At 35.0% G+C, this 21,600-nt stretch overlaps 1 protein-coding gene across 1 annotated transcript in view; it reads right to left on the bottom strand.

Moving 5' to 3' along the window:
* THSD7A (thrombospondin type 1 domain containing 7A) overlaps positions 1 to 21,600 on the bottom strand; it is a gene marked incomplete at its 3' end in the record, with an annotated part of 196,496 nt that overhangs the window by 67,645 nt on the left and 107,251 nt on the right. Inside the window, exon 8 of the mRNA XM_080339999.1 lies at positions 2,231 to 2,422. Coding sequence (XP_080196125.1) covers positions 2,231 to 2,422 — 192 coding nt within the window. The remainder of the gene's footprint in view (positions 1 to 2,230; positions 2,423 to 21,600) is intronic.

Genomic DNA, 21,600 nt, shown 5'->3' with positions numbered 1-21,600 from the left:
TTGCATTTTTATAGGCTCTGAATAGAACAGAGAACTGCATGTTTCCCAAAAAAAGGTTCACATGGAGCTTCCTTTTTATATCAGCAGAATACAGACATTCAGATATATTAATATATTCTGTGCCCCTAGAACATAAAATGACCACTCAGCATCAACCACACAATCAGTGTTTTATGTTTTGGGAATACTCCTGTTCTCTATCCTGCAATTGTGGAGGTGAAAAGTATTCAGCTATTTATCATGCAGCAAATGACTAAAAGGCATAAGATATGTATGAGGAGAAATATGATAATAATTCTAATTTGAGTGAAGCATAAAAAATAAAAACAACACTGATACTTTTTAAATATAACACAAGCAAAGGTGAATAGCACCTTCCAGATAGAGCTGCAATGACATACAAGGTGTATCAAAAAGATGGACCCAGTTTCAAAGCTAATGGTGGCACAAACCAGAGACTTTGATGTATTCCCACAAGAAGTCGTCACGGGGTGTAATGTCTGGGGTGTCTGGGGGCCAAGAGTGTAATGCCAAGTCTTGGCGTCCCGTGCGACCTATCCAGCGTTGAAACAATGTGTCATTTAGATGTCCACCTTTTTGAAACACTCTGTACTAAGCCTTGAAAGCTTATTTTATTTATTTCTATATATTTATTCTCTGGAGTTTGTACAAGAGTGCAAAGGAGCACAGTGTTGAAGATATCTGACCAAGATGAGAGTGAATTGCTGTAAGCTATGTAGACATACCAGGTTGCATCCTTAAAAAAAAAGCACAAAATAACCTCGTCTTGGAATAGTGGTGAGGAGGCCATGGTTCGAGCGAAGCTGAAGCACTACGACCTCTAGGTAATGAGTAGTTTAGGCATCTCTTCACTATTGCCTGTGTGGGTTGAGACCTGCCAGTTTGTGATCACTCAGTGCTGGTTCTGATCATTGCACAACAGACATAAATAAAATTCACACACCTAAAATCCAGCCCATGCTTAGCTGCTTTGCCGCATCTACAGCCTTGTAAATTATACTTAAATGTAAGTTCCAAACTCAGAATAAATACTTTCTAAAAAGAAGCATAAGAAAGTAGAATAATTTTCTAGATAAATTTAGGTTTTCACTTGTGTGGTATGCTTGCCAGGATGTTAAACTTCTGTCTCCAGTAAAATTGCATAAGCATATGGAAAATATATTATCTTGCCCTACACGGAAAAGCAAGAAGCATATGATTATATGTTTATTTGAATTATCATCTAAAAACTTGGTTCTGTCTTTGCCTCAAAAAGAGTCCATTTGACACACTATAAAAAAAGGGACAACATAAACTCAATTCTGTTTCTAATTTTACAAACATTTCTACTTTGTTACACAGATCCATCTAAGTAATTTATTATTTGCATCACCTACTAAAATGAGTATAGTTCTGATTGCTTCTTACACTTGTAGTAAAGCTCCCTTCCAGGGAAAAGGTTGAATGTTCCAGGTCTGCTACATATATATTTTTTTATAATTATCTGAATCACATCAAATACGTGGTATACTTTTAGCAATGAAAATAATTTTGTTTGCAAACAAAGAAGTTTCACTTTTCAGTTAAATTTCATCTTAATTCTGAAGTAATAAAATGCTTAACAGCTTGAAAGAAGAATTAAAACATGCATTTATCCTTTTAAATTGAAGGCATTTAACTTTACCGTCAGTAGTACATTTGCTCTGTTACCCCCAAAAATACTTAAGAACAAACCAAACCATTTATAGGAAGCATGGAAAATCATGAAAGGATATGAAACTACATCTAAAACCTTTTCTTCTTCTCCTTTATATTGCAGCTGTCTTCTCTAGGCATTTGCTGCAGATGCTGCACAGGACCATTTGCATGAATGGAAACCATTAACATGAGTGAGGATTTTCAGGGGTAAAACCAAAGTCTTACTATGCATAAAAATGGTAATGGGGTAAAATCAGTCACTAAGTCAGCTAAGAAGCTAAAAAAGTAATTTGTTAGCATTTGAGCGGTCATCTTTTTGAAATAAGTAAAATAAAATAAAATCTCCTCTTTAAAACAGTTTTAGGTACCATGAGTAAATATAGGATAAACATTTAAATATTTTTTCTATATTTAAAAAAACGACAGGTCCATCTAATAATTTGTTTCTGCTGATCGAGAAATTACTTTGACACTGCAAAGACAGTTGAGAATTCACAATCCAACAAGAGTCTGCAAGTGTATGCGACCTTACCTTCACCTGCATACGCCAGAATGGAGCGGGCGCGCATCTGCTTCCCTTCTGTGGTTTTGCCGGAGCAGGTGTGTGAGCAGGAGGACCATGCGGACCACATGCTGAGTACACAGTCCTTTGGGCACGGAGCTTCACAGACAACTGGGATTGGGTAGATTGCATCTCTACACAGCTGTCTGTCAACCTCTTCTCCTGGGAAAGAAAAAGCCAGTAGCAGTCTATCATTTGTTAAATTAACTTAAAATGAGCAATCTAGTCCAGATGGGCACACAAATAGATTAGATTCTGTTCTTCTATATAAACAAGGTAAATAGATTTTTTATTAAAATGACTGGTCTGCTCTGCTTTTGTTCTAGAAAAACATGCTTAAGCCTAGTTTATTTCATATTCGGCTAAAGTGAATGGCAGCCTGGGGGGTCTTTAGGCTTTCATTTTGTTATTACATATTTGATTCTACAGAAAATCCTAATGTGAACAGCAGAGCATATAATACGCCTATGGAAAACTGGAAACACATGTACATTAATCACCTAGTCTTCATTCATGTTTGTGGGAGAAGGGAAGAAGTAGCCTAACTTCCAGCTCAGTCAGTTTTATAACCCACAATTCATCCTTTGAACTGCAGCTATACATCAAAATATGAAGAGAGTTGCAGTCAGAGTTTCCTGTTTGGTTAGAAAGATCTTAATTTGCTAGCGAAGCCACTAACACATCAGTCTTTATGTCATGGAAGTATATTAAGATCTATGCATTTGTCCTCTGTCACATTCATTATAATAAAAAAATCCAGGTTGGTATAATTTTTTAATGAAATAATAGCTAATGTTTAAATAGCAGGGCTGCTTTTGTTTTCAGTAAGGAAATCGGGGGAGCGCTGTGTGTGAGATCTGTCTGAACCACATCCTAATCACAAAGTGGTTACTTTTGCAAGGTGAGATATGATTTCCTGATCAAATCCATTAATATCCATTCAATGAGGAATGAATAAATGGCCACATATTCAGACATCAATAAGTCTCACTAACAGTGACAAAAGCCTTATGATATAACTTAACTTTAAAGCAAATGAGGGAATAAATGAACTAAGGAGGGAGACATTTGGATTCACTGTTTGATATAGCCTTGTTATAATAGAAACCAGTTACAGAAATTGCTTCCAACAAAAAGCACCAGGAATTGTGCAGTAGCCCAGTATATAATGCCAATTACAAGTAACTGTGAAAAGTTGCATTTAAGATCACACTGAACTTTCGAGGCCCCGATACTCACGAGCAATTAAGGCATGGACAGAGCCAGTCATTTGTAAACATGAAACTTTTTGGGTTTTTTTTTAAAGTTTTCTGAAAAGCAGAAGAGTTTAAAAGCACCTGAATGCCTTTTGTGTTATATGATCCTTGCTGTACTAGTGCAAAAAAACTTCTGTTGAATTAGGATTCAGATGCTGAAACATCATTGAAGCATGTAAGATCTCAATGGGACTGAAGAGGAATGTATTGCATTGCACTTGCTATATTCCATCATGTCAACTCTTTTGTTTTAATAGCTAATGTCAACAAAATAGTCTCATTAAGATTTGCAACGAACATAAGTCTTTGATACAAAATATTTTTTAGAAATAATCATAAAATACTCTAAAATTTTATGATAAAGACATCAGCCAGTATTAATAAGCACCACTCGGATTCTGAAAAGCTAATTCAGTGAGCATTGTGAATGCTGTAAATGAAACAAAAGATCTATAAACACTGCTTTACCCATGCCTCAAATTAGGCTTTTATTGCTTATTAGAAAAATAACAAAATGCATCAAACACTAATCTAAACAGAAACTACATTTTTGTCATTCAAGGTTTGCAGACTCTTGAAACTTTTCAAAAAAGAATCTCTGATAAACTGAGTACCTGAAAATGGAAGGTTCTTTAGTGCTAGTGACATATCATGAGTCCCAGAATTACTAATGACCAAATTCTTTATAAAAAGCAGAAAAGATGAGTGCCATCCATCCAATATTGTATCCCTTTAACTACTGTTGAATATTTTATTCATACAGAATCCTTAGGTACTACAGAAATGCAAACATCAATCTTCCTTTGCTCTGCAAACCACAGGAAATCCTGCAGCTCATGCTTTTAAAATAACCTAGAGTAGTAATAATCATCTGAATTATAATGAACTTTGACATCAAGTCAGTCTCAGAAGCTGAATTTTCCCATACTAAAAATACTAATCTAAGGCCTGCCAAAGCCTTCATAGATCTCCCCCATCAAGTTCCACTTCCCTCAGCGGACTCAATCTCTGCATTTATTGCTCCTTCTCTTGTATCACAGGTCATCACATCCTGGCAACAATGCAGGAGGGATTCCTACCTGATGCATCAGAATGGCACATGTTCAGGTTGATAAGACCGCAAACTTATTCTCCAAAGAATGAGGGGGGGGGAGAAAAAAAAGCAAAAGCTAGAAAAAGGATGAGCCTTACTCTCAAATTGTTCCATCACCAGGTAAGACTCCATGAGGTAAACTGTTGGGACACTTTCACACTTTGCAAAAAATACTACTATTACAACACAGTATGTCACAGTATAAACAAACAATACTATATGGAGCTTATTTATCACCTGCCAATTAAGGTAGCATTAACTTGAAACTCAAGCTATATTTGGGGTCACGATGAGAAATTGTGTTAGATGTGTTTCAGTCTGAGTTTCTATTTCAAACAAACAAACTAAAAGCCTTCACTCCCCTCAAAATTAAAGCCCTCTTTTATCCTTTGCTTTTACGGGGAGAATATTGTCAAATGTATACCTGCCATATTATCATTTAGTTCTTGCCAACTGCCCAATTCTTATCCGATGAATTCAACAGCACAGATATGCAGTTGGAAGGAATCTTTCATAATGGGTACTTCTTATCTTTAGAGAGATATTTTATTTAGACTAAATTGTTTCTGACATTTCACTAATGATTTTACAAACAACTTGACCTTTTTAGTCTTCCTCCTTAAAGTGCATAGTGTAGTCCAGGAACTGCTCAAGAATACACTGGGAACAATGCCAATGTAAAGGCCAAAGTTACTTAGAAAAAGTCCCATTTGAAAAAAATCTTGTGTAGTCTATTTTTTTTTTAACTTTATAGGTATATGTAAATATAATATATGCATATTTTGCGTAAGAGTCAAAAACAGAACTCCAAAACCATGAGTCCAAAGTCTCTGCCCTGAATTATTTATACTCTAAGCAACAGAGTGACAAAAGTAAACACCAGGAAGATGAAAACAGAGTATGACATTTGCACCAGGAAAACTCTTCACCATTTATTAGTTGATTTCCTCATTAAAATCTGGAATCTGGTAATAATCCATATTCAGAAACAGTACCTATGTAGTTGAATGATATTTCTATCCTATGCAACAGACGCGCATTTTCGGCTAAATTATCCAAATTCCACTAAAGGGCATGACTGCATGTAGAAATGGCAGGAGGCAAAAGAGGCTTTCTTTTTCAAGGATTTAAAATGTCAAAAACTGTTTAAACCTTTGCTGGGATTATCACAGACTTGTAAAGACTGCCAAGGAGATAGTCTTTTGAATCCACATCTTTTCCTTGAACGGATATGCTGGATCCAGATAGACAATCAGCAAAGTGAGTTAAAAACATCCTTTGTGGCCACCTTCCTGGTATGGAGACCTTCTAGTATGTGTACACACATCAGAGCTGCAAGTGAACCACTAAACTATTTAATTGCTATAAAACAAACAAAGAAATCCCAAACAAAACAAACAAAAAAACCCCAAACCACCGACTGAATTAGCAATTTTTTACAGATTAAAGAGAGGTAGCTTTTGAATAGCATGCAGGAGGAACTCGCTAACTGTTCTTAAGTAGCAGACTGTATTCATATCACCATTCTTGTTTCATTACATTCACAAAGCAGATATGGTATCTGTGAAAATTTGGTCTAGATGCTAACGGTTCGGCTAGACCACAGAAGACTTGTATTCTGTGTTTGATGTAGTTGAATCATGTCACTCCTTAGTGTTTTTGTTTACTCATCTGTAAAATGTGTCTGATATTTAAGTTTCTTGTAAAATGCTTTAAGATACTTCCAATGGGAAGCATTCCCAGAGCTGGTATCACAAGAGAGACATCGCAAGGAAAGCTTCTTGCTTACTGTGCATCTCTTAATATGATACATGCTTCAGTGCACAGAAAAAAATTGCTGTCAAAATCTGACCTGTTATAAATGGTAAGGCAAGTTCTTAACAGAGGGCAAAATTTTTTAAAGCCTTAAAATGAACAATAAAATTACTGCAAGATTCAATGAGGCACAGAAAACAACTGAGGGGAAAAAAAAAAAAAAGGCAACACAAAATAAATATGCTGCTGGGGTCCTGCACAGTAAGACAAGGAACTTGGTCTCAGTCATATACCTGGAAACCAGCTATAGAAAGGCTGAAGTATAACCTGTTATAAACTATGTAAAAAAATGTCAATAAAACCACAATAAAAGGGATCAAATCAAGAGAGTGTTTAAAACATTAATGTTGAACATTTTTTTAAAATGCCTGTGTTATCAGTAAACTACAGGAATATCAGAGAGTGATAAAACAGATCATGCAGTTACATTTTAAAGTTCATAAAAGAATTCATTACAGCAACTGAGCCTAGATGTTAAAGTTGCAGACTTCAGACTCGGTACTGCTTAGTTGAATGTGGTCAAATTTACTAGTGTATCTGTAACTTTATGAAAAAAAAAGAAAAGGTTCAGTTTTGCCAATATCTCCTTTCTGTGGCTCCTGGTAGCCAGATATGATAGTCTGCTTTTAAGCACAACAGACCACAGGAAACTAAAGTGTACTATTGAAATGTTTTTAAATGTGCACATTTAAAATTATCATGTAAAAATACAAAAGGATGGAAAAGACTGACAGCTCGAAGCACTGCTTGATCGGGACATACTGGTTATACAGACTAGGGTATATACTGTGTTGTGTGTACGGAACTATCAGTTTTCTTGACTGTTGTTTTTCTTGGCTTTTCATTGCATTCTTGGCTGATGCTTCTCTTTACAGTTTCAATGTCTTGACAGTAAAGCGGAAAAGGAGGCACCCAATGTGTCATCTATTGGAAAACAGGTAGGCACCTGGAATACTTGGTAAGGCACCCCAAAGCTCAATTTATCAAGTGCTCAGTGTTTGCAGGTAAAGAAGGTCTGTTATTATTCAATTGCCTTCAATAATGCCTCTAACCGTGAAGGCTACAGGCAAAAAACTGTATTTAGTTCACACTGTGGTAAAATCTGTGAGCTGTGCTGGTTGCCATTTATGCCTGCCTGCCTGCCTGCCTTGCTTCCTTCCTTCCTTCCTTCCTTCCTTAAAAAATAATCAACAGGAAAGTATCGTACTGGCTTATAAAGGTTGAAATAGCCAAAGAGGCTATTCTTTTATTGAATTCCCATGCATTTTCTCATATGAATTCCTTCCACATGAGGAACTATACATGTCCTTATGCTGACACTCTCATTAGTCTTCATATGCATTGAATGACCTCCTCGGACTGGCTGAGGAGTCAAAGCTGTTGTGTTCACTCTGTCCCTCAAGAACAATACATGCCTATGTATTAATATATTCAAGATGCAGTAAAAACAGATCTGTGGTATGTGCTCAGTCCTGTTTTTCATATGGAACTAACTTTATCACTGTCTGTACCCAAAGTTAGTTAGGCATATGCTTCTCTACTAAAAAGTTCATAACTGCTACAACTTTACAATTTCTGCATTATTCCTGTATATATCCAAAAATAGTTTGACTATGAGAGGGGAAAATACTTTAAAAAAAACCAAACCAAACCAAACAAACAAACACAAACCAGAAACAAAGAAAAAAAACAAACTTACAATTCCAAAGTGTCTAAAGATGTTTTCATTATAACTTGGGGCAGAATATAAACAAGAAGTCAGTCTAAAATAAATGTAATTGCCTCAAAATTACAAGAATACCACAACTAGACTGTAACAGTATGGAAAATGCATTGCTAACTGTCATTATGTTAAAGAAAATTAAAAAAAAAACTTCAAGAAAAACACTGAAATAAGAGAAAACATACAAACTTACCCAAATTTGAAGGTCTATACTAGACTTTCATTAGTAATAACCTTGTCTACACTTTAACTGATTAGTCTTATGCAAAATGGACAATCCTTAACACTACAGGAAAGCTTTTAAAGTCATTACAAGTCCATTCATTTTACAGATGCTAGGGCACCTTATATCTGCTAATAAGCCAATAGTAATCAGTTACCAGGATAAACTAACACTATCATTTTAATATCTAATGCTGTTGCATTTGTTTCAAATCACTAAGCAATAAACAGTCCCCAAAGTTCATCACAAAAGGAAAAACCCTGCCTGGCTAGCCTGAACTGTCACAGAAAATTACCTTTTCCTTCCAAACCATGGTGCTGCAGTAGTGTGTGTGGTTTTTTTTCTCAGTGATCAGAAGAGCTAGAGAACTGTGAACTATGTATAGGAAAAAGTGGAGGCCCATAATACTTTCATTGAAATTCTGTACTTTTGCATAATAAGGCACTTGAAAACTGTCTTCCTCAAACCTCCTTATCTTACTTCAACTTTATCAGAACTGCTGATTGGAAATTCAGTCTCGTATCATGACTGAGGTTTGTTGGTTTTTTTTTCTTTTGGCAATTTATTTGTTTTGGTTTTAGGTTGTAGTTTCTTTTCTTATACAAGAGGAACTCTCTGAGGAAAGCTGTCTTTCTCACAGCACATGTCTCTAATTAAAATGCATACACAACTGCAAAAGGCTGACCCAGATTTTTCAGTAGGGAGAATTTAGAAGTTAATCTCTCAAAACCTAATCAAATAAGCCACAGAAAGGGGGAAAACTAATATTTACATGCAATTTATAATTTACTGTCTTATTTAGCCCAACAATCTTAAGAGTATTTGGACAGACAGAAAATAACAAAAAAACAGCACATGCAACAGTATCTGACTGAAAGACTATTTTTTTTGCTCTTGAATCAGTTCAATACTTATATATAACACACACTTTGACAGACATTAGGAAACTTCAAATGTTTTATTAATCCCAGCAGTCTTCATATCATCTTGACAGTGTTTATTTAAATCTGCTCCAAAGATAAAGGCTGTCAACATAAGCTTTAATGTTAGAAAAATGGCAGTGTCCTTGAAAACAGTAGCAAGGCTATATTACCTTGTATGTAATTATCTCCCGTTCTAGTTCTTGAATGACCAGCTGTCAAAAAATCTCTCTGCATCAGGTAGCTTGATAAATTTTCAACATTTGGAATGATTTTTAACCTCTCTAATCATTGAACATAAAGCAACATTAACCTACAATTTACATTCTCAATATATTCTGCTACATTTGCTTAGCAGTTTGGGAACTAACACAATGTGAAGACATGGTGTATTTTCCCCTTGTATTATTCTTATCAAGTGAAGTTTCTGTGCTCATATCAATAGCTTAGATGCCTAGCTGGTAACTCCAAGTGTTAAATCAGTTGGTAATTCCCTAATCATATGTCTTTCTCTCAATTGCTTTTGCTAACCAGTATTTGCATTTAATTATGTCTTAATTAGTTGATGGTTAATATTTGTGAAGTCATTTTCATCTAAGAAGCCTAAGTAGAATGGCACTGATTTCAATGAAGACAAATACACTAGTTTCTCACATCTGTTCATTATGCAGAAAAGAAAGTTTGTCTAATAATTTATTGATATGAAAACACTGTAGGATCGCAAACTATTTGTTGATTTGTGTGTGAAAACTTACTGAGGTTTTGGTTTCAGTGTAGAATTTCAAGTAGTATCGTGCAGTCTATTCCTTGCCAAAAGAAATATTATAAACATGATACTTTAGGCACTTATTCAAAGAAACCCACCATGAATCTCACAAACATGGATGGATTTTTATCTTAAAACGAGAAACCTGCTAGCATTAGCACATATACTTTGATCTTATTTACACATTTACCATGACTGAACACACCAGTGCCATATGGAAAAGGGCACTGACTACTCCCCTTTCACTATGTAAATCCTTTAAAATGGCTTTTAAAATATAATATTAATTTTTAAAATGTGGGTTTAGCCTTTTTTTTTTTTTTAAGCAAGTATTTGTGATGAAAAATGACCAATATTGTCAAGGAATAATACTATACAAAATGAAAATAGGTGGAGCTTGGAAACTCACCATATCCAGTGTTTCTCAAATTAAAGATAACAGCATCTCAATACACTTAAGAAAAAAAGGCCATGAATTTTTAAAAATATTCTTCTATTCCCTAATGAGAGGAAACATGCTTTACAAGCAATAACTTCTTGTTGATGACTTTGTGCAATTTTCCCCACGTATTCACCTTTTGGGAAAAGACATTTTGGCAAGTGAGAATATGTCAGCTTCAAGAACTCACACATTCATGCAGAAGTCTAATTCCAACAATAGTACCTGAGCACTTCTGCTCCTCCTCTTCAACCAAACCAGTAAATGCTACCACTACACCTCAGCTATAGCTTAAACAGTAGCATGTGTTTGCTAACATTCCTCACAAAACAGCTTCTTAGCAGCTATGTTGGAAGAATGCAGAAGCAAGTGAATCCCTGTGAGTAGTTTATAGGAAAGCTAAAAAGATGTGAAAGACATTCTGCTGCAGAGGTAAGACAATTCTGGTTCCAAAACTTATTCCCTGTCCTTAAGCCCATCAAAAATGTCAATAATGCAAATTTCAAGAAAAGTGAGTCACTGCTAAGAAATCCAGTTCTGTGTTCCTTAAACACACTAGGTGAGAGGTAAGGCTTTGCACCATATGCAAAACAGTTACAGAGGTAATCCAACCCAAAATAACACTCCTTACTTTGAAATAATTACAGCAATAAAGGGACAATTCTGAAACAAAAATTAAGAACGTATTTTAAAGATTTTTTTTCCTGCTAAAATTACTTCAGATGGGAAACATATTTGTATGTTCATTGGATGTAACTGGTTAAAAGTAATGAACTCACACCTTCAGATATGACATTAATGCTTCCAGTAATCTCATTTTCATGTCTGGTAATAGAAGAACATATGTACCTCCCTTTATATTAGAGTCATTGATCAGGATTACAGTCATGTAGATACAGTCTAAATGTGACAGAGGGAAATGAAAACAGGGAAAGGAATAGTATTTCTTAATGTAAATAATATTTTTTGATGTACAATGTGGTGTCATTTGGCCAGATTAAACAAAAGTATGAAAAAATAATATTCCATAACTATGTTAACTCAGAAATATACAATAACCTGAGGTATTTGGAGGGGGGTGGGGGGAATAAAATATAACAAGCAAACAAAAAACCTTATTTTTTTTCCATTCAAGCGCAAACTTCTTATTTATGCTTCAATTCCTGATGAGAATGAGAATAGCAGAAGAAACTGTTCTGCTTTCCTCGTCATCTTAAAAAGAAGAACATTTTGTGGTGTCCATTTTTAAATTTTACCTCTTATTCCTTTAAACCTTCTCTTATTTTTCACTACTCTTTTCTAGGTTTACTCAAGTTGAAAAACTAAATTACATGTATTTTGCCTAGAAAATATGGACAAAAGTTTTCCAATTCTCCCTGTATTTATTTACATAATTTTGTAATTGGTAGTCATGAAGGCAGCCACAGTATCTGTTCCCCCAAGTATACAATAATCACTTGGCTACCTATGAAGTTACCAATTAGAAAAAGATATATATACATATATATATATACATACATGAGGTCAGTTCCTTCACTGTACACAGAGGCACACTGAGGGTGTCTTACAGTACTAACTATGCCTTAAAAGGTAACACAGTTTTTTATCTATGACAAAACGCTATAAGTTACTGAGTGCATATTTTGTATTACACATCAAGGACTACTGGAAAACTTCTTGCAGATGATACTGTCTTTGAATTTGCACTACTTCTGACACCACTAAATATCCACCAGCATGAAAGAGGCTGTATCTGAACTATTAGTGATAATGTGTCAGTGAAAAAGACTGATCTAAGTAGGAATACTGAAGAATTAATCCAAATTAATTAAAATGGGACTTTGAAGAAGATTAGTTAAACTGTATTAGCAGTTTGTATGGCTATCCTTACGCAGAATGAAAGAGAAAATAATTAATAAATAGAATTAAGGCCACCTTAAAACTGAATAAGAGGATTCAGATACATGTTTAATATAGTTTTACTAATATTATTTTTGCAGTTAATTTGGATTAACTTTCTTCACCATGAGGGTGGTGAAACACTGGAACAGGCTGCCCAGAGAAGGTGTGGATGCCCCATTCCTGGAAGTGTTCAAGGCCAGGCTACATGGGGCTTTGAGTAACCTAGTTTACAGGAAGGTGTCACTGCCCATGGAAGGAGGTTGAAATTAGATGACCTTTAAAGTCTCTTCCAACCCAGAACATTCTATGATTCTATGAACTTTCCTTTCTCCATGCAGACAAGACAAAGTAAACAAAACCAGAAACATGATCTGCCTTTAGCCAAAAATCTGCTATACTTTATGCTGTAGTAGACAAGTACCACAGGAATAGTGGTCCAGTATTTCTAATAGAGCTAAGAAGAGCACCTACGTGTTGCCTAACAACAGGAGTAAGCTTTTCCAACTGCTTGACAGGTGGTTGAAATATTTTCATGGTTCATTTGTTAATGCAGTCTTACTGAGAATGATAAGGAACAGAGAATACAAGTGCATTGATCATAACCAAGTGCAGTTGCCTTCTAGTGTCAAATAAGCTAATCAAACGTCATTTTGATATGAAAGAAAAAGTAAGTTTGATGAAAGGCTATGGTCCCATTGAGAATAAAATCAATATTAGTCATGGGACCAAGTGGGATCGATATGTCAGACCAATAGGCCATTTTAAGCAGAATGGTGAAAGACGGGAAAAGTGCTGACAGAGTCATAAGGAAACAAGAAGTCACAGTGCAAATCTGGAGGATAAGATCACTTGAAAATTCACAGTGTGTTCCTAAGAACACTTGGCAAAAGCACCAACTCACCTTAAAAAGATACAGCTGATCCCAAGACCAACTGGACAGTCTCGTAAACCCTTCCCAAACAAGACATTTGCATTTTTTTGTAAAATGTTACAGACACAGTTGTGTTTAAAAGTGAAAAAAATTCCTTTGTCAGACTTCAGAAATATTTGCAGTGTAATTTTGAACATTGGAAATAGGATTTAAAATACAGGGATCTGAAAATGCAATATGCTTCTATTTTAGCATTTCACTATGCCTTTTTGATTATTTAGAAAACAAGAACTTTTGTTAAATATGGGGAATTATATTACTATTTTTTTCACTACCAGATATTCTCATCAAATTTTTAAACTCATCAGATATGGACAAGTAGAGTATTCTAACTTTAAAAATGTTTCACAGGTATTTTATTGTAACTGTTATTTTAGACTTTTCTCTTTCCTCTCCAATAAGCAAATGTTAAGAGGAGAACTAGTCCAGGAAGGGCAATGGAATGTCAGAGATTTCAAACAAGTACGATTAGAAATTATAATTCTGACGTGCTGATCTGAACTAGATTAACATTCAGGGATGTGAATAAGGAATAGAAGCATAAAAAGAAAATAATGGGCAAGATTACAAAAACAGTAGCATGAAAACAATGTGACAGCTCCATTAACATCACTAGAATGACAGTGCTCTCCACAGTCAATCTTTCCAACAAATCCCTAATAACCTGCATATTTTAAACAGCTACCTTAAATGGCCTAGTTTTCGAGAGACACTGAACATCCATAAATTTCATGAACTTCACCCTTCTCATTTTCTGCATAAATATGAGTTTTGAAGGATAACTAATACATTTAAGCTCAGAAGTTCACAAAGTTGCATCACAAATTGATTCATAAATACTCCAGCAACGCAGTTTCATCACCAAGTATTTTCCTGGAATTTGGCCACCAACATTTTAATGTTATTCCTCTCTTTAATGCAAGAGTATAACTCACAGCTAAAGAGAATGACTAATGACATGCAGCTGACAGAATATTAGATGAATTCTTCAGTATGTCAATTATCTAATATTTCACTACTATAAAGTGAATTTGAAGCAAGTTTACAGCTATATATTCACAAATATCTGTGATACCTCTTGCCACACAAATACACCTGTAACTCAAAAGGACTTTTGAAAGAATAAGAATTATTTTATATAGTAAAAGATGATTGCAAACATTGTCTTTGCATTATTCATCCAGCTGCAGCTAGTAAAGAGTTGTCACTCTGTATGTAATCTGACAGCTCAATTCAATCACAGTTAAAACACAGGACCCAAGAGGTGTAAAAGAGATCACTGCCACTGTCATGTTTACACATTTCTGAGAAACAGTTTTATAATTAATTTCATGGGTGCTTCTTTCCATGTCCTACTACTGGCAGATAAAATGCAGTCTTTGGAGAACATAATTTTATCCATCTTGCAATGAATATCTTCTCATCATTACAAGTGAAAGACACAGCATGCCTTTAGGGAGCTCAGACTGCAAATTAATCTTGTCCTTTGGAAACATTTTCATAACTGATTCCTCTCCAGAAGACTAAAACTAACCTATCCTTTTGATTTCTGCTTTCTCCCAGCCTCTCTGTATATGGTTTCAGACAAACAGCTCTCAGGAAAGCAACCAGCAGTAAATATCACTATTTATAAGAATAACCTATGCTAAATTAAGGAAATACAACAACATAGTCATGCAACAAAACCGAAAGTAGCAGGAACACATCTGCAAGTATAGGGACCTTATAAATTTTCTACTTCGCTAGTAAGTTATACAAGCTAACATGCTAAAGTCACAGAAATCTGACAAATGTCACTGCAGATTTGAACCTACTCAGAAAAATTGGTGATACCATAGAAATAAGAGCCCCTTCCCCTACTAGAAGGACATCACAGGTATTCTAGAAGCCTTCCACAAGACATAAGAAGCTTCTAGCTAGTGTTATTCTTCTTTTTCCCATCTTAAAAAAAAGTCCATTCTGAGACATTCAGAACAAGATATATGATATAGTTTCTACTTAATGTATTTTCACTGGAAAAGACTAACACAGCAATTTGCTATTTATAAAATAATATCAGTACCAATAAAGGATGTCTCAAATTAGTAAAGTTAAAACCAAATATCTGTTAATTCCTAGGGCAAGATGTATATAGCTAATCCATAAATTACCCCCACAATTACATCAGGAGATCAAACAGCAGTAAATGCCAGAATTAAAGACGCCTTTGTAATATAGGTTTTTTTCAATTGCATAATCACATGCTTATTATTTTTCCACTGGGTCCCTTCCTCCTTCAGTTCACAGATTGGGAACTCCTTAATGAGTAGCTCTTTGGTATTTTTAGTTTTATTCTCTTTGCTCAAGGCCTGAGCCTATGTTTTATTTACCACACATTAATTAAAAGTGTTATTAAAACAGAATTGGTAATTTTCCTAAGATCTTTCCATCGTAGCAATCAGACGCCCATTAATACTTGCATTTTCAGAACACTTAAGATGTAATAGGTCAGTATTACTTACGTTTTGCTGATGCTGAACAAATGTGAAGCAAAATTAAATCCTGAAGAAGGAGACAACTAAGGCTAGTTGTCTCAAAGACAAAGCATTCATTACCACAAAAAGCCACTTAATCCCCAAAGCAGATACATACGTTTCATAGCAGGTTCTGTGGGGAAAATGTCATGTAGACATAATTAAATAATTAAAGACTTCCATCTGATACATTCTACATATGAACCAGACAACCTACCTTAACTTCCTAATGTTTGAAGTCTTGGCTTTGCAACCTAAAATACTTATTTTTGACATAATATTTATTTCCAATTTTCTGGTTTAAAACAGAAACCAAATGAAAAACAGTACTTCAGCCATGGGTGTTGCATTGACTTTGGACACTTACTGCTCTGCAGGGTGATGTCATGGGACAAAAGCATGAGCAGACTATAGTGCACTGTGTTCCAGCTCCAAAAGTGATGAATTTCCTTCCTTCCTCCCCTTCTCTGGCTTCTTATCCAGACGAATTTTCTCCAGACACTAATTCCAGTCAGTCAACTCACTGTGCCTTTCACCCACCTCTTCCAAGTTCCCTCCAACTGCTTGTCAAATCTCCTCTTGGGCTGACCATCCCCAAACTGAATCCTCGCCCTAATCCCTGTCATATAGAGAAATTTTGCAACTTCCTTTGAGTTCCTTACTTGCTCTCGGTAAAGTGTTCTGGCAGAAATAAGGGTCAAATCCTACCTTTCCCCAGTTCTTAACCTCATTGCTTGGTCAGTATCAGTTTCTTCCTCTTGTCTTCCACCCACCTTTTCACCAAATCCCAGGTACAAATCCATTATTTTTCCTCTGCAACAGATCTGTGACTCTATGTAGCTGAAAACCTGCAAAAGGTACTTGCACCCCAAAATCCAGAACAGATGACTGGGAACACTGGAGAAGGTTAAATCCTCAGTTGTTTGCTCTGATTTTAAGTAATCATTGTGGCTGAGTACATTTTATTCTTCGTCTAAAGTTTTCTTAATTATTTGGTAGAGATGGTGCTTGTGCAGTGCACAGGAGTTACAAGAATTGCAAAATGACACAGATTATCTCAAGCCTCTTTAAGCTCCCACTGGAACACTTGTGAAATCAAATATTTCTTGGCAGATAAGAGTGGTTTTACATTAATCAGGACTCAACACAAATTATGATCTGAAAGAAAGGTCAGACAATGAGCTGCTTAAGGCGAGAAGTACTGAGAATAAAATTCCTATTTTACTGGCTCAAAGTGACTGGCTAATGAAGATATTTTAATTGTCACTATTTATCAAAACACTAGTTTCACAGCTCTGAAGTTTGATAACATTTATTAAGAAAATTTACCATTATCATGCAGGTTGTCAGAAAATATAAATAGGCCTGTAAAACCTTTTTCTCTCAGATGGAAAATTGACTCACATCAAATACACAAATACAAAACCAAGGAAATTCAATACTGTGTCTATAAATCCAGTTTTACAACCCATCCGTAAGTCCATAAACACCTTTTTTTCATAACAGCATAATTTGAAGTAACAAATAGAAAGATTGTAAAGCATTAAACTGACCTTCCTAAAAATAATACAACAGTACTTTGAAATGTATCTACAGTTATGACTCTCTGCATTATTATTATTATTATTATGAGGAAGCTTGGATTCTAATCAGGACTGAGTTCCTGCTTTACAGACTGCTATGTAAATAAAAATTCATGCATCAAAATCTCCCCTCTCCTAATTTGCCTGTTGCTACTACAAGCAGTTCTTGCAATATCTTACTCTTCCATCTGGTTGTGCCATCAAAACTAAAGCAGGTTACTAAGAGCATACATAATATGAAACAGGTAATTGCACTCTCTGCGGTATATTTCACGAATATTTGTACTTCCCGCTAGGTCAGCTTCTACTCCTAGACGTCCAATAAATTTTAAGTACACCAGTACAGCTTCTCTGCAAAGATATTATAGTATATTTCAGAAGTAAACATGCCAAAACCCAGGGAACTCATCTGACTAGAGTGTCTAATTATGATCTATGACAAAAGAAAAAGATTTTGGTAATTAAGTTAGCCCACCTATTTTTAACTTAATTATATTCTTTATGAACATTAATGTCTCTGCAGGCATTGCCCATACCAACTCTGTCTTCAAAAATGTGATAAATTGGAAACAAGGTCTATCGCACTGTCATAAATGATATTTGTTTATTGCACAATGCAGATGAAACTCTGGCTTTGTTTTATTTATCCCTTTAATGGAAATAATCACATCACATTCCAGGCCAACTATTAAAGACACTCAGAAAGCAAGTGATGCATTTAAGCCATCCTATACAATGAAATCACTTAATGTTATACAAACACTAAAAACACCGGCTCTTATGTGGAACTTAATAGGGAAATATCCACTTTCCTAATGTCAAGATGAGAGGCAGAAAGGAATTAGTAGGATATATTAAATGTGACTCTTTATTGAAAGAAGAATTATCAATTATCAAACTTCTCAGAGAACTGAAATCGTATAGTTTAAGCAATAGTGTGCACTATTTTTTCCTTATATTCCTTTATACTAAATAAAGCAAATCTTGTTAAAATGAAATGCCTTAGAAGTCCAATGCTCTGAAATGTCATGGCCTGAGAGTATCAATTTTAAGGTCCTTTAAACTGACTCTGTTTTACCGTCAGTAACAAATTCTTACCTATAACAAACATCCAGTCAACATACTCAATAGTTTTTATGTAACCAGACAAATCAAAGGAAATAAAGGACCGGGTTATAAATTTAATATCCTATGCATCTACAGTGAAGACCAAAGTGTGCACCTCACATTTGATTTAAATGCCTCAGATGGTCAACCTAAAAGCTGTCCGACAGATAAGAACAGTTCAAATCAATTCTACAATGACAACAGCTCAGAAATTAATATTGGGAAATGATGACTAATGCCCATATAACCAAGTTCCTGTAATCATAAGGCAGTACGTGCCGAAAGAAACTGTCATTAGCTACTGTATTTTTCTACTAATTGACTGCTGAACATTGGCCAGATTTTGATCTGGGTTCTCTTACAGGATTAACTCAATAATTCAATGTAATTCGAATTCCAATCTGGCCCTTCTTTCTTTTTAAAGAACTAAGTCATAAAGTGACACAAAGTAGATATTTTCTTTCTAAGTAATCATTAAAAAAATCCAACCAGTCTGGTGGATTCTTCATTCAATACATATAGCCACACAATGGAAAGGGCAGAAGTAGATTCTTTATAACTGGGCACACATATAAAGTTTCCATTTATTGTCCTATTGTTTTCCATTATAAAAATTAATGAAGACCAGAAGCTATTCCTTTAGCATGTATTTGACTCAAACCATAAACCTATAGAAAGAGTCAATTTTTAAACTAGTCAAAATATTTTAAGTGAAAATTGTTGCACAAGATGATCTTCAGTTTTTCCCGGTTTATTCTATATATTTAATTAGATGCCTACTGTAAGAAGATATAATGTCACAAGCTAAAAATTAAGAAACTACATACAGATGTTGATCAGAAAACTATAGAAGAAAATTTAAACTACATGAAGAAGTTTTATAAGCTTTTCTTCAAATTAAAACTCAATAAAAAGAAGACAAGAAATATTACAGAAATAAAGATTTCTAAGTCTAGAGGAAAACAGAAAAGCAATTAAATCCTATAGGATTGTCTTATAGCTGAAGTACACAGTCTTCAGTCAGTCACACTAGCTGAGAATAAGCACATGTAAAGGAAACGTACACAGTTCCATTTTGGACAGTACAGTGTTTGAGCCACTCCACACAAAGTAGCTGAACTAATCCATTTGAAATGCTAACATCTGAGTGTCTTAACAAAACAGTCTTGTTTACCTTCTGTATCTTTTAATTAACTACCAACACCACGGTTTAAATTCATGCTCCAGTCTCAAGAAGACCAGACCTGCGTCACCCACATATGTCCAGGTGCCAGAAGGGAACCTGTGGCACTCATCTATGTCAGCACGTATCTATGCCTAGAGTACTTCAGGAACAATTTTGCTACTTCAAAGAGTTGCAGGAATTTGCCTGTACACAAAGAGCTTTGCTGTTGCCATGGCTCCCTCTTCTAAGGCTCGTCATCTCTCACAGCTGTGAGGCAGGAGATGGCACTGAGTCCATCCTTTTCCCCTGTGGAGCTAAATGTAATCCAACAATTAGTGAACTCGAAGAAGGTCCGGAAGAAATTTGCCCTTCAAAAGCGAGATCTGTTTTATCCAGAGTAATACATGCAATGGTACAAAGCTCAGTATATTATAAAGGTTGTAAAGCAATTTATTATTTAAATGTTCCTACAAAATGAGCAAGTAATTTCAGCCTACTGTCTGAGGGTCAGAAGAGCATTGCTAATGCTACAGCCCCTGTGGTACCTGTGTTGCAGAGTTTGGCACAAAGGTAAAAACCTAAAAAAAGTGTAATGCATGAACCAGCATTTTGTAGGCATTTTCAGCAGTAGATAATTTTGCAGACTTTTATGTTAGAAATTATTTTGCCCTGTTTACATATAAATAGCACTAATGTATCTGTTATGGAGTGGAAAGGTGGTCAGCTATCCTACAATAGACTGAGTCTTTAGTACAGAAATATTTTTGAAATGGTATTCTTCGCAGATTTCCATAGCTACAGAGAAATAGGGATAATTCTTCTGTTGTAAAATCACTCTTCTGAACGACATTAAAGGACTTAATCATAGATAATATGTACATACCTCTGTGTGTGTATGCATAAAAGTTTGCCTTATATATATTGCATAAATATATAAATAGATGAATTATGATTTACTAAAAAATGTCATTCTATCATTAGCGAAAGTTGATCTGTAGTGTGTCTCTAATTATTAAAATAATGCATATAATAGAGGAATTCTGATCAGTTTCTGCCTAGTATTGGAGTTTCCACAACTGAAAGGTTTTTTCACAGAGAGGAGCTTCTTTGTAAAATTTCCTGGAAGACTAAGAATATTTATTCTGAAATGTTCTTTCCACAATAAAAGGCTGAAGTTCCATTTATATAATAAAATACATCAAAGTTCATTATAGCCTCTACAATGACAACCTAGGGTACTAACTGTCATATTTTTTTTCAGCCTGAATGAAAATTCAGATTACTGCAATCCGCTGTGGAAAGAGAATGACAATCATAAGCCTCCAGCAACAACACAGGAGGATAATCTATTGTTTGCTGTTGTCTCAAAGGCTGTAATGACTCTTATCTTTACACCAAATGGAAGAGAGAAGCTCATTCCAATTATATAAAACAATCTCACAAACACTGTTACTTGATTCTAATTGCAAAGTAAAACACCCAGGTCAAGACATGTTATCCCAACTAATTATGCTTTAAACATATATAATGATACAACAGTCAACAGAAAGAAAAGATACTCATCAGCATGGGGTTTATCTTCTGATAAAGCAGTATATTTACAGTACACAATGCTTAAGTCCCTTTGATTCAATCTCTCCTATCCAGGCACTGACTTAAGATTGGCTAATTAATTCATATGAACTAAAAACCAAAGCAAAACAGAATAAACTCTTGAAAATACTGAAGAGGGTATTGTTAAGTAAAAATTATTTCAGATTAAGTAACACAGCAAACTCAATCAACAATTAATTCTCTCCACATGTCGTTTCCCTTCACAGTCATTTTTACCTGTAAAACTGAACGAAACTCCGTGTGCCATTTAGAACAAAATTATGACATGCGATTATCACACAAATTATCCC

Source organism: Nesoenas mayeri (assembly GCF_963082525.1).
Source record: "Nesoenas mayeri genome assembly, chromosome: 2".
Lineage (NCBI taxonomy): Eukaryota > Metazoa > Chordata > Aves > Columbiformes > Columbidae > Nesoenas > Nesoenas mayeri.
Note: the sequence above shows the minus strand (reverse complement) of the source record. Positions and strands in the feature narration are given on the sequence as shown.